The sequence below is a fragment of the Triplophysa rosa genome, linkage group LG20, assembly GCF_024868665.1.
Source record: "Triplophysa rosa linkage group LG20, Trosa_1v2, whole genome shotgun sequence".
NCBI classification, from domain to species: Eukaryota; Metazoa; Chordata; class Actinopteri; order Cypriniformes; family Nemacheilidae; genus Triplophysa; species Triplophysa rosa.
Window position 1 is genome coordinate 10622841 of NC_079909.1, and position 12917 is coordinate 10635757.

General features: G+C 37.3%; 1 protein-coding gene across 1 annotated transcript in view; it reads left to right on the top strand.

Moving 5' to 3' along the window:
* The first annotated feature begins 7349 nt into the window (after positions 1-7349).
* The window catches only part of prickle2b (prickle homolog 2b), a 73481-nt gene continuing 67913 nt past the window's right edge, over positions 7350-12917 (top strand). Inside the window, exons 1-2 of the mRNA XM_057362123.1 lie at positions 7350-7521; positions 8113-8198. Of these exons, the coding sequence (XP_057218106.1) occupies positions 7480-7521; positions 8113-8198 (128 nt within the window). The 5' untranslated portion in view covers positions 7350-7479. The remainder of the gene's footprint in view (positions 7522-8112; positions 8199-12917) is intronic.

The following is a 12917-nucleotide window of genomic DNA, read 5'->3' on the forward strand; positions in this document are numbered from 1 at the left end:
TATGAACACTGACAGTCCTAAGGAATATATTACATTGTTCACCGGTGAAGAGGAGAACTTCTTTGAAGTCTTTGGATACAGGTAATAGTCTCTAAATTGGAAAGATTGAATGTGTGTATGTTTGGTCACAAAACATGACATACACACACAATGGTTGTCTACGGAGCTAATAATTCTAATCTAATAAATTCATTAGTGTCAATGCATTTGGCTTTTACAAACAAGCTGTGATTGTTCTGTGGTAAGTGACAGATAGAATTTGTATTTAATTCAGAACATTGTTGTGTTGTTGTCCAGAACGATGGATCCCACACAGTGTCCATCCAATTTAAGCAAGAGAGAAGACTGCCAGTGTAGGCGAGACTACACAGAGACCACGCTGGTCTATCTACTTTTACAAGTGTCAGAGTGGACCTTAGCAAAATTACCATTATAAGTAAGATGGCTTATTTTTTACACTTTTTTTTGCATCTGGCAGATGCTTTTACCCAAAGTGACATTGTGGTGCATTGAAGTACACATTTGATCAATATGTGATACTCAGTTAAACCATTTTTTGTGCAAATGCACTGTCCAGCTTAACTAGGGACGTTTCAAAGGACATTTCGATTCTGACAATTTCATAATTGGCTTTTTAATACCGTTGGTCGACATATACAGTATGTGTGTTTAAAGTCTGGCGAATGTAAATAGTGTGTCTCCGCTGGTCTTATTGGTGCAGCAAATCCACATTTTGCTGGGGAAACGTTAATACATAGTCAAGCAGCGAGAGCTCGCAGTACGGGAAGCTGCCATATTGTTTTGACTATACTCGCGCGATTGAGCGCTTAATATGCATGTGCGTGACTTCATCGTTTTCAGAAAGTTCCGTCTTGCAGTTTACATGGGAAAAGAAAACAGCGGCGTTTTCAAAAAATTGCACTTTGAGACCTGTTTTCAAAAGTTTGCGTTTTCAGTCCCCTAAAATTATAGTAACAAAATATATACCACAATCATTTTTCTACTATGGTAGTCAATGGTGCTCAAGAAATCTCAGTTGCTAACATTCATCCAAATATCTTTCTTTGTGTACAACAGAAGAAAAAAAATGTATACAGGTCAGGGCTCTAGAGTGCGACCTTATTTCTCAATGGTGCGACTAAGAAAAATCTGAGGTCGCACTGGTGCAACCAGCCGTTCGAGGGAGAAAAAAAGTCTCCGCGACTCTGAAAGTCTCCCTGTGATTCAACAACAGACACACTAGGCCCATATCGTGGTCTAAACCAATCAGAGATTGTGAAGGGCGGACCCCCCTCTGATTGGCCGTGGTCCAGATTTTCCTGTTCGTGTGTGTACCAGAGGTCGCGCGTTAAATGAAAATTCTCTGTCATTGACAGATTTTTTTTACCAGTGACGGAAAAATCTGAAGGCCGTCTGTCATTTTGACGGATTACAATAAGGGCAATTTGTAACTCCCCGTTTCCCTTCATTAGAGCGTGATATGCTCGCGAAGGGTCGTGCGTGTTTTCACCTGTCATTGTTACTGACTGACTAGACATATGTGATGCGATCTGGGAAAACCCGTCGGATGTCACGCTGGGACACCTATCAATGTAAACCACATATCATGAAGAATGAAGGAGTATCAATGCACATTTCCCGCCAGTCCTGTGTAAACTACGACATGCAAAGTTTTTTCATACAATGTTTTCGTGAGATGACAGAGCTCCCCGTCTGCAGCACCGGGAGTTATCCGATCGCAAAACATACAAGGGATGATCAAAAGTCCAGACACTATGCACATGATAAACAACGTAAAACTTGCTTCACTGCTTATTAGTTGTTTTCCGTAATGTTTGCTAGTTTCCTTGTGTAGTGATAACGGCAGAGCTCTCGTAAGTGTGCCCTGCACCATTTTCCTTACTTTTGTTTTATTCAAACGGTTTTGTACAGTATTTTTATAGACTTCAACACTGGGAAATGTTTTTTATTAAATTGTTATTAGAGTAAGTCTTTTACTACTCTAAAGTGACTTTTACTTGTGATACTGGACTGTTGTGCTTTTATTTCCATCACTTAACTTTAAACCCGTTTTCCTCCAAATTCCGTTGTATTCAGTTGTATTAAAATGCAACAAGTTCCGAGACGCAAGTACAGCGTGATGACGTCACGAACAACTAATTACCACCTAACGCCACCTTGCACAATAGTGACGGGTAATAATAGATTGTGACGGATTTTTTACGAGCCTGTCAGTCAAAATGACGGACAATAAAAAAGTCTAGCGCAACCTCTGGTGTGTACGTGTGAAAATGCGTGTGCTGCAGTCAGACAGAGAGGGGAGGAGCCTATAGGCCTGTCAGTTAAACAGAGTGGATGTAGCCGCGGATGATGAGAGAAGATGAAAAGAACGATCGACAACTTTTTCGTGAATAATTTTAAGTTAAGGCCTGATCGGTCCGAAAATCATAAGCAATGCTCTGACACTGAGCCATCAACCTCCCAGGTTATGTCAAGCCCTGGTCCATTTATCTTGAGATGTTTTAGGTTTCAGTTCAGTGAAGCACTTTAAGCACCAACACTTTTTCAGTCAGTTACCTTTCTTGTAGAATTGTGCTTCAAATAAAGAACTTTATGTTGACCAGATTGTTAGTTAATCATTTACAAGTCAATTTTGCCTATATGGACAGCGATTTAAAAAAAAAAGTGAACTGGTAAAACTGCGGTGTTAAATGCGATGCGGTCGAAAATTTGGGTGCACCTAACTTTTGTGCTGGTGCACCTAAGAAAAAAAGTTAGGCGCACCAGTGCAACCAGTGCAGAGAAGGTTAGTCGAGCCCTGCAGGTTTGGAACAAGTTGAGGATGAGTAATTCATGACAGAATCTTCATTTTTTTGTGTGGACTACCCCTTTAAGTTCTGAATTCTCTTTCTTTAAGTTGTGTTTGTGTTTGTAAAGCTTAAACACTCAAAAGAGTGGAAAATATTTACTAAATTACTTATTATTTATTATTATTTCAACAAGGAAAAGCATGTCTATAGGATACAAACTTAATTAATATTCATTAGAAAGCAACATAAAATTCTGCAGTCGAAGTGGGCTGGCTTATAAGTGGTCACCTTTGATACTATAAGCAGGATAAAAGAGATTAAAAACATGGTGTATTGCTGCCCCAAATATAAAGAATTTATAGTACATCTTTTATCATTCTTACTGTCTGTCATTTTATCAGAGAAATACGCATGCAAACAAAGCCTACCTATATTAGTTGAGGCATCATTCAGCAGAAAAATACTAGGCCCAAGGAGAAAACAGATTTATTTCTGTTTAATCAACACTGCAGATAGTATTTAGTTTATCACTAAATATATGTGACCTTGGACAACAAAACCAGTTTTATGAGTCAATTTTTCGAAATTGAGATTTTTACATAATCTGAAATCTGAATAATTAAGCTTTCTATTGATGTATGGTTTGTCAGGATCGGACAATATCTGGCTGAGATAAAACTGTTTAAAACTGGAATCTGAGGATGCAAAAAAAAATCTAAATATTGAAAAAATTGCCTTTGAAGTTGTTAATCAGAGGCACTGTAACAAGCCATCCACTCATAAAAATAAAGTTTGTATATATTTAGGGTAGAAAATTTACAAAATATCTTTACTTAATATCCTAATGATTTTGGGTATAAAAGAAAAATCGATAATTTTGACCCATGCAATGTATTTCTGTCTTTTTCTAAAAATGTTCCCGTGCTACTTAAGACTGGTTTTGTGATCCAGGGTCACATATATGATAATATCACAATCCTGTATGTTTTTTGTGCTATAATAAATGTGCAATGTTTTGTCATGCAGCAGTTTTCTTATCTGATTCTAACATACAGAGACGTTATGTGGTTAAAATCGCTCATTACTGCCACCTATTGCCAGGCATAGGAAAGGTCGTCACTGCACAAACAGATGTGCCTTTCTCTGCTCTTTTCAGGGCCGGTTTAGAATCAACCTCTCAGGAACTGGGTTTAAGGTGGCAGATAGGACCAGCTGGATTTCACAAGGAAACTATGCCGTTGCTGACATACACAAATCTCAGGTAATTCACAGCAGTCACGGAAGGGTAAAACTCCACAATAAATAATATTTTTCTCTTAGTCACCATGAGACGGAAGTTGTGATTGACTTCTTTTCCATATCGTGACGTATAGCCAAGTGAAACTGCTTCTGAAATTTGAAAAAAATGTAGGGCGGGGCTTTATTTTGCCCTTCCCTTTGTGATTGGCTTGTTATAAGTTGGGCCTGGAGGGGAGGGCTAAAAATGCTTGGCCACCGAACAGTCAGTATAGTACTACCTTTTTTTTGTTGCTTATGTCATGTGGTGAAGAGTTGTTGCTGTTTTTGATTAAAGATTGCAAGTGCAAGTTGGCTTTAGTTTGTGTGTAGCCAGTTGCAAAATCTCTCTCATCCTTTTGGTGCAAGTGGCCTGTTACTAGAACACAATTGAGCAGCTGCTGTGTACACTCAGTTGTTAAAATAGCAGAGGGAGACTTTTGGCAGACATTTAACAGAATCCACTTTCTAAAGACTAATAGACAAAGAACTGACTGTTGTAAGTCAAGTGCTGTGGAGGACACTTTTTTAAAAGCTAATCATACAGATAAAATTAACCTATAATGGTAAATTGTTTCATAAAAAGCACTGTCCTATACGTAGTACAATATGTAACATTGTAAGACAAAACAAATTAACAAAGTTAATAATCCACATATTGGTCTCGATACATTTTTTTCTCCCCACAGGATGGCACTAGAGTAACTGGGATATGTGGCGGTTATTGTGGAAAATGCACCGCTTGCTCCTACTCTGGACTTCTGGTTGAAGTTTCAGGATACTTGGGTACTTGTCAGGTCTGCTAAATGAATTGCTATAAAATCTGGCAGAGGTTGACCTTTTTTAAATATTCCTGTCTGACAGAAGGTAACAGTGGCGCAGGTTATAGGATGCAATTATTATTACAATTACAATTACAATGTTTCTTTTAATTCTTTTCATGAAGTTTAATTTGATCTCTTTCACTCATCTGTGTCTGTGGTGCTGAAGACAACGAAGAACATCTTTTTGATATCTTGTGTAATTTTAGAAACAAGACTGTGTCTATGTTTTTTATATGCAGTACGCTCACATATTTTTGTGTTTTAATTAGCAAAATAGTAATAGTAACAGCTAATTTATCATTTTGATTTTTTTAATTTAAAATACAAATAATGGTTAGTATGAGTTTGATTTATTTTATCTCTTATTATTAAATGTTTAAGAGAAACCAAACTGAACAGAGGGAGCCTTATAGTAAAAGCATTACAGTCAAGAACACATTTTGCAAACAGAATGTGTGGGTTTAGTTTTGTACGTATTTGTTGGAAAATTGAATGTGTTGTGTTGAAGGAAATGGATTCTTAACATTCGGTGATGCTGTACGTGTAAAGACACTCAGGAACCCACTTTGAATGGGATGGTTAGGGGTAAGGTTAGGTTCAGAGGAATTTACTAGTCCTTTAAATGAAACAAAATCATGCATGTTATTTTTTATATTTGGCATATGTGTTCAGAAAATCAGTCATTAACAAATATTCACCTTGTGTATTGTTAAATGGGATTACTATAAATTAGTATAATTTGTCCTTGGACATAACATTAACAATAATTTACAGACCTTCTCCGGGAAACCTCCCAATATATTTATAAACTTTACAGGCTGAAAAATATATTTTCTATTTTTTGAATAGTTTGTGTGTAGGTTCAGCTAATCTACTCAGCTAATCTAGTTTACAGGTGCAGTGTAAAGGCTGTGTTCTGACAAAATGTGATCTCAATGTTTTTTTTTTTAAAGGCGTGAATATGTGGTCACTTTCCCGTCAGTGGTTTGGTAAAAATCTTTTGGTACATTGACATCTAATGGTACATCACTGGTGCCATATTTTAGTAAAAAGCAATCTATTATATTATATAGAAATATTATACAGAAAAAACAGAAACATTGCTTATTTTTATTTAATAGAATCATTGGAATAGCAGTAAAATATTACATCTACATCAATAGATTGAGTCAAAACAACTGAGGTCATTTTTACTTAAACATATTTTATGTTGTGTATTATATATCTTTGCACTGAAAAGCCATATGTTTTTTTTTTTATGGGCTTTTTAAAGATGGTGCTATTGTGGCGATGAGAAGATGATCTGATTCATTTATTTATATTAAATGAATAATAGAAAACCAGGAGCAAAACATTACATACAAAAAACAAACGATCAAATTATTAATTCTGCGTATCAAGCACTGTCTGTAATGTGGATAATGTCCTTACAGTGATGGGATGAACTTCTGAAACTGTCGTCTTTACTCCAGCGCGCGGACAGAGACTGTCTGATACTGGGGAGCGAGCGGGAAAACACGGAGCGGATAAGCAGAATCCGAGGATGTTTAGTGGAGTGTTAACACGTATTTTAACTGGGATCTTTAATGGATGCCTGCCCGGAGGTGGGGGTGGGGTTGAGAGGGGCACTCAGATATAGTAAACGCTTTGGTAGATTACAGTGTTACAGGTGAAACACTCAAAAGCCCAGACACAGTTTACTGTCACCATGACAACACACAAATTTATTACACATAACACATAAACTTATTATTGGCTCATGTCAGTACATCCCTGAGGCTGTTTGCTGGGATTAAGGTGTTATGGATCCTCACAGATGAGCATCTATGATTCAACTCACATTTTGTATTTAACCAGACCCCATTCAAATCCAACAGAGAAGATACCTATACACTAAAAAAAACCTATGGGTTTACAAACATTCATCTGACCACTTTTATGCATTTTAACTCATTTTTACATCTGAAACGAGCGCTAGAAAATTTTTAACACCAACACATTTTCCAACACACTTTAACAAGGTGTGAATCATGATGGTGACGACGTGTTTACATTCTCTCGCTCGCTCTCTTTCTCAACATCTATGTTATTTTAAATACAAAATATTGCGGATAAGAAAATGTATCCATGAAAGGCAATTTTGAACATAAATTCCCGTATGAACTGCTTGCAAATAATAGTTATATATAATATAACGTTTTTAAGCAGGCTAGTTATGCAAAATAAATGTTAAAAATAGTTCGTGCGCACACAAACAATCTAACATAAACAACGAAAATGTGTAATTTACATATGTGCAATAGATATCTATGTGGACTTTATATCTGCGGACTACTCTCACAGGAATGTAGGCTATTTGCGTTGACATTTGCCGGATTACTTTAAAGAAGCGTCGGCGTGCCCGGAAATGCAGTCATTTCATGCACAAGCTCACAACAAAACTGATGGGACGGACCGCACGAGCACCTCTAACCCCAAAGCGGCGATGAGCATTTCTCCACCAATCTTCTACCGTCTCGACTGTCGGACCCGTTTCAGAAGCTTTTTACATTTAATTCGCTCAAGGCGTCATGTTTACCCGAAACCTTAAAAAAGGAAACTCCAGCCGGTCGGTGAGTAAAGTGGTCTGGGCTGTTCTATTAACGACACATTTAAATGACTTAAATTGTTATGCATCGTTACTCGGTGCGCATTAGTGATGTATTTAAAGAAAGCGGCTCTTTGTAGTGATTAGTATAGTGAGTTATTTGCATGTAGCTCTGGAAGTGATGAAACGTGAAGTTACGGACCAACAAATATTAGATCAGTCAGGCATCAGGTTTAGCCATTCAGTTTATTTCAAGCTTGACTCCAAAAAGACATTTTGTTTTTTTCATTGTATTTTATTTCATGCAAATTAATTATTTACCAACATGTGTTATGATATAACAACGCATGCAAATGCATGGCTGTGAATTGTATTTTAATTCTCTTTGTAATGTGAATGAAGTTCCATTTAAAATATGCGTTGTTTTTTAAAGTTGCTTTAATGCATGTAGAACATTCTTCGACTGTACAGCTCTTTTCAATGTTCTATATCTCAAATGCTTTTATACAGTAATGCTGTCTCAAATACCAAGACAAGTGTTTGATTAATCTGACATTATGATTATGTACATTATCATATTTGCATTAATATAAAAATCTGACTTTTTTCTCTATAGCCCACTGTGTTTGATAGCTTTTACAGAGGACAACCTTGTAATGTTTGTGGAGAGCAGTGTCCTGGCTTCATTCTGCATAAATGGAGGTAAGACCCCTTGTTGATTCTGAAAATGCAGACAGTGGCCTGAGACAGAGATGATTCCAGCCTCCCAGTCAGATTTAAGTGAACAGTTTTCAAGTTTGAAAGAGTTTCGATGGCGTATTTGGTCGGGAAAGTAGAGGTTGGCATATTTCTATGCTTCTGTATGTTCAACAGAAAATTGGTGTTCTTTGCTAGATAAAGTCACAACACAATAGGAGAACTCAATAGAATCTAAAAAGAGCTGAGTGCGTGCCAGAGCCAGCAGGCATATTTTTCAGGACCTGTATGTGCAAAGATAACAGCATACACTAAGCTAGCTGTTCACGCTTCAAGCCAGGATATTCAGGCTTTATTTTTGCTTGAGCGAGTCTAAAGGTCTCTCCACATTCTGTTTCTGGTTCAGAAGAGTGACCTGTGAAGTGGCAAATGCTATGGATTAAAATGGAAATCATAATAAAATCATAATTATTATAATTTCATATGTCATTTTTGACATCTGAGTAATGACCATATGAAAAACAATTTCTCAACTTCAAACATCTGTTTTTGTTTGGAAATAATACAAAATGTCACAATGTCGTATCCAAGTTTTTGAAAGTGACTTTGTGAGCTTCTCGCTATGCTTTAGAGAAACGTCATATACGTCCATGTAGTAAAGGTCTGTTAGCCAAGATCCAATGCATCGGATCAACTCAAAGAGCATTTTGTCCTTCTCTGTTTGCTTTGTAAAGAAGGCAGCGACTGGTCTTCTTATGGGGAGCCACTAGCGGGAGGGGTTGCTTGGTTAGAGGGTAAGAAGAAATCCTCATCCGGCTGTTCTCTATTGCTGTAAACCATTACGGGGCAACAGTCAGCTCTGGAATGTGCTTTTAATTGCCTGTCTTTTGCTAGGCTACAATAAAACTAAATAGTCTTCCCATCAAACTTACAGTGGACATTTGAAACATAGTGCTGTGGACATCTCTTTGTGTGAACCTGAGTGACCCATGACACAGTATGGGGTCTCCTACAGACTACCAACACTAGCGTCTGTGGCATTTTATAAAGAGAGATTGTTATCAAGATGGCTGTTTTGGTTTGTGTATGTGAATGAGTGAACAAGAGAGAAAGTTCAGCTTCACAGAAAGTAAAAATCAGCCGCGAGTGACCTTGCACACTGTCAAGGTCGTGTTTGTGCATGAGTAAACCTAGTGATGATGAACGTCAGAAAATCATCTCCATACCAGAACTAATATTCCATTCAGTCTATTAGAAAGCAGTAGGATGGAGCAGAGGACATATTGGTGCAAATGAAAAGTTTATGCGTGGAGACATCAACCCATATTCACTTTTACCATCTGTAAAGCATAAAATATTTGTCTTGAAATATTCATGCATGCCTAAGTATTAATTGGAGGCATGTCCTGCTGTAACTGTGTAAAGCCAAGGGGGCTTGTCCTCAATGAACTGAGTCTTATGTTCAAATGTTTTTGGCTTTCTTGTCGCTGGTGGAGCATGCCCCTAACACCAAGGATTTGATTCCCAGGGAATAAGTGTATTGATAAGATGTAAAACCTATATTTACAGTAAGTTGCTTTGGAAAAAAGAAAAAAAAAACTACAGGATTTTTGTACCACGGGACACATTTTGCAGTTTGTTACTGATTATTTCTATGAATAAGACCACAGACCTAAAAATGCACATTATACAAAGAATTTATTGCTGTTCTTAAAGGGATATTCACCCAAAAATTCTGTAACTCTGCCTCTGTTTGACTTTCTTTCTTTCTTCTTCAGAACACAAAAGAATATATTTTAAGAAAGTGGGTAACCAAACAGCGATGGTATTAACTTCTATTGTATAGACACAAAACCAGTGCAGGTCAATGGGTACCGTCACTGTTCACAATCGGTTTCACAACATTCTTCAAAATCTTCTTTTGTGTTCTGCAGAAGAAAGAAAGTCACACAGGTTTAAAATAATAAGAAGGTGAATAAATGATAACAGAATTTTCATTTTTGGGTGAACTATTCCTTTAAACCCATTCTGCTTTAGTCTCACAGACAACACGCACACAGACCACCCACAGTAAGCTCATGGACCGTCTGATGCATAGTACTGTCAAACTCTAATCTGATTGGCTGAGTTTACATTGTGCCGAGAGTAAAGGCTTATAGGAGATCAGTATGGCAACAAAGTCTTGTTTACAATGTACCAGGTTCATGCCCAAATCACAACAGTTTTTTTTCAGATTAGTGGTGTGAAATGCTCAAAAGCTATTTAGGAAAGGACTATTAGCAAATGACTAGACATCCGCTAGCACATTTATATACTGTGCTTTGTGTATATTTGTAAGATCTTCGTGAAATAAACAATATCATATTTGTTTTGTAAGGCAAGAAATTACAGTCTGTTCCTGTATTAATGAACAGTTCTTGGGTGCTAATTCTCTTCCTAAATTAGCTGTAATGTGCACCAGACACGCCTGTGGTCAAAAGTCTGACTATGTGATATTAGTACATTATTACTCAATTTTAAGCATTGTATGTTATTTCAGAAGGTAAAATTGCAAGCGTTTTTGTTTTTGTCCTGGCTGCAGCATATACAGTAGCAGGTATTGAGCCTGTAATGTAGAAGGAAGGAATATTGTAGCTTGTGTAACATGATGATTTGAATAATTTACGGTCCCCGTTGGCTTGATTGATTTTCTTTGTGTTAATGAGACTCATTACTACCCCTATTAGAATCAGGTCTTTGAGTATTTGCTATCTGATCAGCCAGCTTATATGACCCACTTGGTTGGCATGTAGCTCTTTTGCTCAAACTTCAGATATTTGCAGGTATTGTAAAGATGGAGTTCTTGACAAAAGGAAATAAAGAGAAACATAGCCAACAGACTGTGTTCTCTGAACTTTGGGTTATGATAAGATTTAGTCTCAGCATATAGGAACGGTGCAAAGAAAAAGAAATGTTCACACAGATAGTTTGTTTTAACTTCCTTAAAGTCATTTGGAGCTGGCTGGAGAAACACTGGCCTCTGCCCCCCGAATAACCTGCTCGCATCTGCATAACAGTGCCTTTCACTGCGTTAACCAGCCAAACCAATCCGTCAGGGCGGTCTGGCACATGAATGGGCTTTTAAGTAGAGTCTCCTTTTCAGTCTGTTAGAAGGAGGAGAAAAGAGAGGGAATCCCTGGTCCTTGGGCACATACAAAGAGTGAAGGCGAGCATAACAACTGGCCCTTTCTAGATTAGCATGTACATGCAGAGCCACAAAAAACATAGTCACCCTTAATAGAGAATAACAGAATCACTGTATCTACTCCAAGTGTCTTTTGAAGTGGTAACCAGACAAATGTCTGCTGCTTGCTAATACTTATTACACGAATCAGCTAAATGAGCTGCGATTTGATTGTTTACCTGCCCATCTGAGTTTTTTTTTACTAAGGATTGATATCCTGTGTAAATAGCTGAGCTTCACTATGCATGATTAATATTAATAATAGGTTGACCATTTGGATTCAGTAACCAGACAGTGTTTCTGTCGGGTGTGGGGAAGGGTGTATAACTGTGTGTATACGGTTGGCTTTGATTGGAGATAATGATGTGATCATTTATTATCTATAGGGAGCCGCAGAGATGACGTATTTTTGTATGCAAACCCCGGAAGCGAGTTAGCATTTTAGGACTTCCGGTTTCATCGCTCCTAAGTCTATATAGGTTTTTTGAATGGGTTTTTGGTAATTGCCCGAAATAAGGTCTGTGGGAAACAAAACCTCTAAATATTTTCACGTTTTATTCTATGACATAAAACACACCAATTATAACCCGCTTGTGATTTTTTAAAGCCTTAGCGTATCTTAAAAACGGCGGTTGCTAAAAGCGACTACTTCCTTTGGCGGGGACGTTAGACGTCATCGCGCATAAAAAGCTCACAAATCTCTTAAAACGTAGATACGGATTAATTCACGGAGTAATTACTTACCAGGGAACACATTTTTAATAAAGTTTGAAAGAGTTGTCGGAGGCTTGGTGGTGGTGACGTTGATATCGAGCGACCTTAAGTGTAGTCTGTTTATAGCATCGTGTTAGCATTTTACTTCTGCCGATTGTATTTCAGCTTCAAAAGTAACAAATGCAGTGTTTCATCTTGATAGACAAAACGTGTAAACATCACAAACCTTTGTTAATCACAGAGCTTATTTATTGCGATCTTCCAAAAGTCGAAAGACTATGCTCTTCATTGTTTTCATTATAGGACACATTTTTTGTCAACTACCCATATACAGCTTAATGAATTTAGAAAGGTTAATGTCCCTGTGAACCGGAAGTTTCGATCATTTTTACTTCCTTATTCTGACGCATTTTCGAGTGAAAAAGAATTTCAAATGAGAAAATTAGTGGGCGTGGCTTGCGTTTTTCACTACGAATAGATTGGTTGTAAAAAAGAGCTGTTGCATTTTGTAATGTAACTGGCAGCTGACTGACAGTTGAAGGGGATGAGTTAACGGATGCTCCGCCCAAGCCGTCTAATTTTACGTCATTTGAGATGGATAGTCATTTCAGGGCGTAAGAACATTTTCAGATTTTAACTCATTCATAATGACATGATGAAATAAATTAACTTTTATTCAAAATGTATGTGCATCTGCAGTTGACAATGGTAAACTTCAAAGGCATACATGAATGCATGCATACTATAAATGACTTTTCTGGTATATGTTGGATAAATGATGGCTAAAA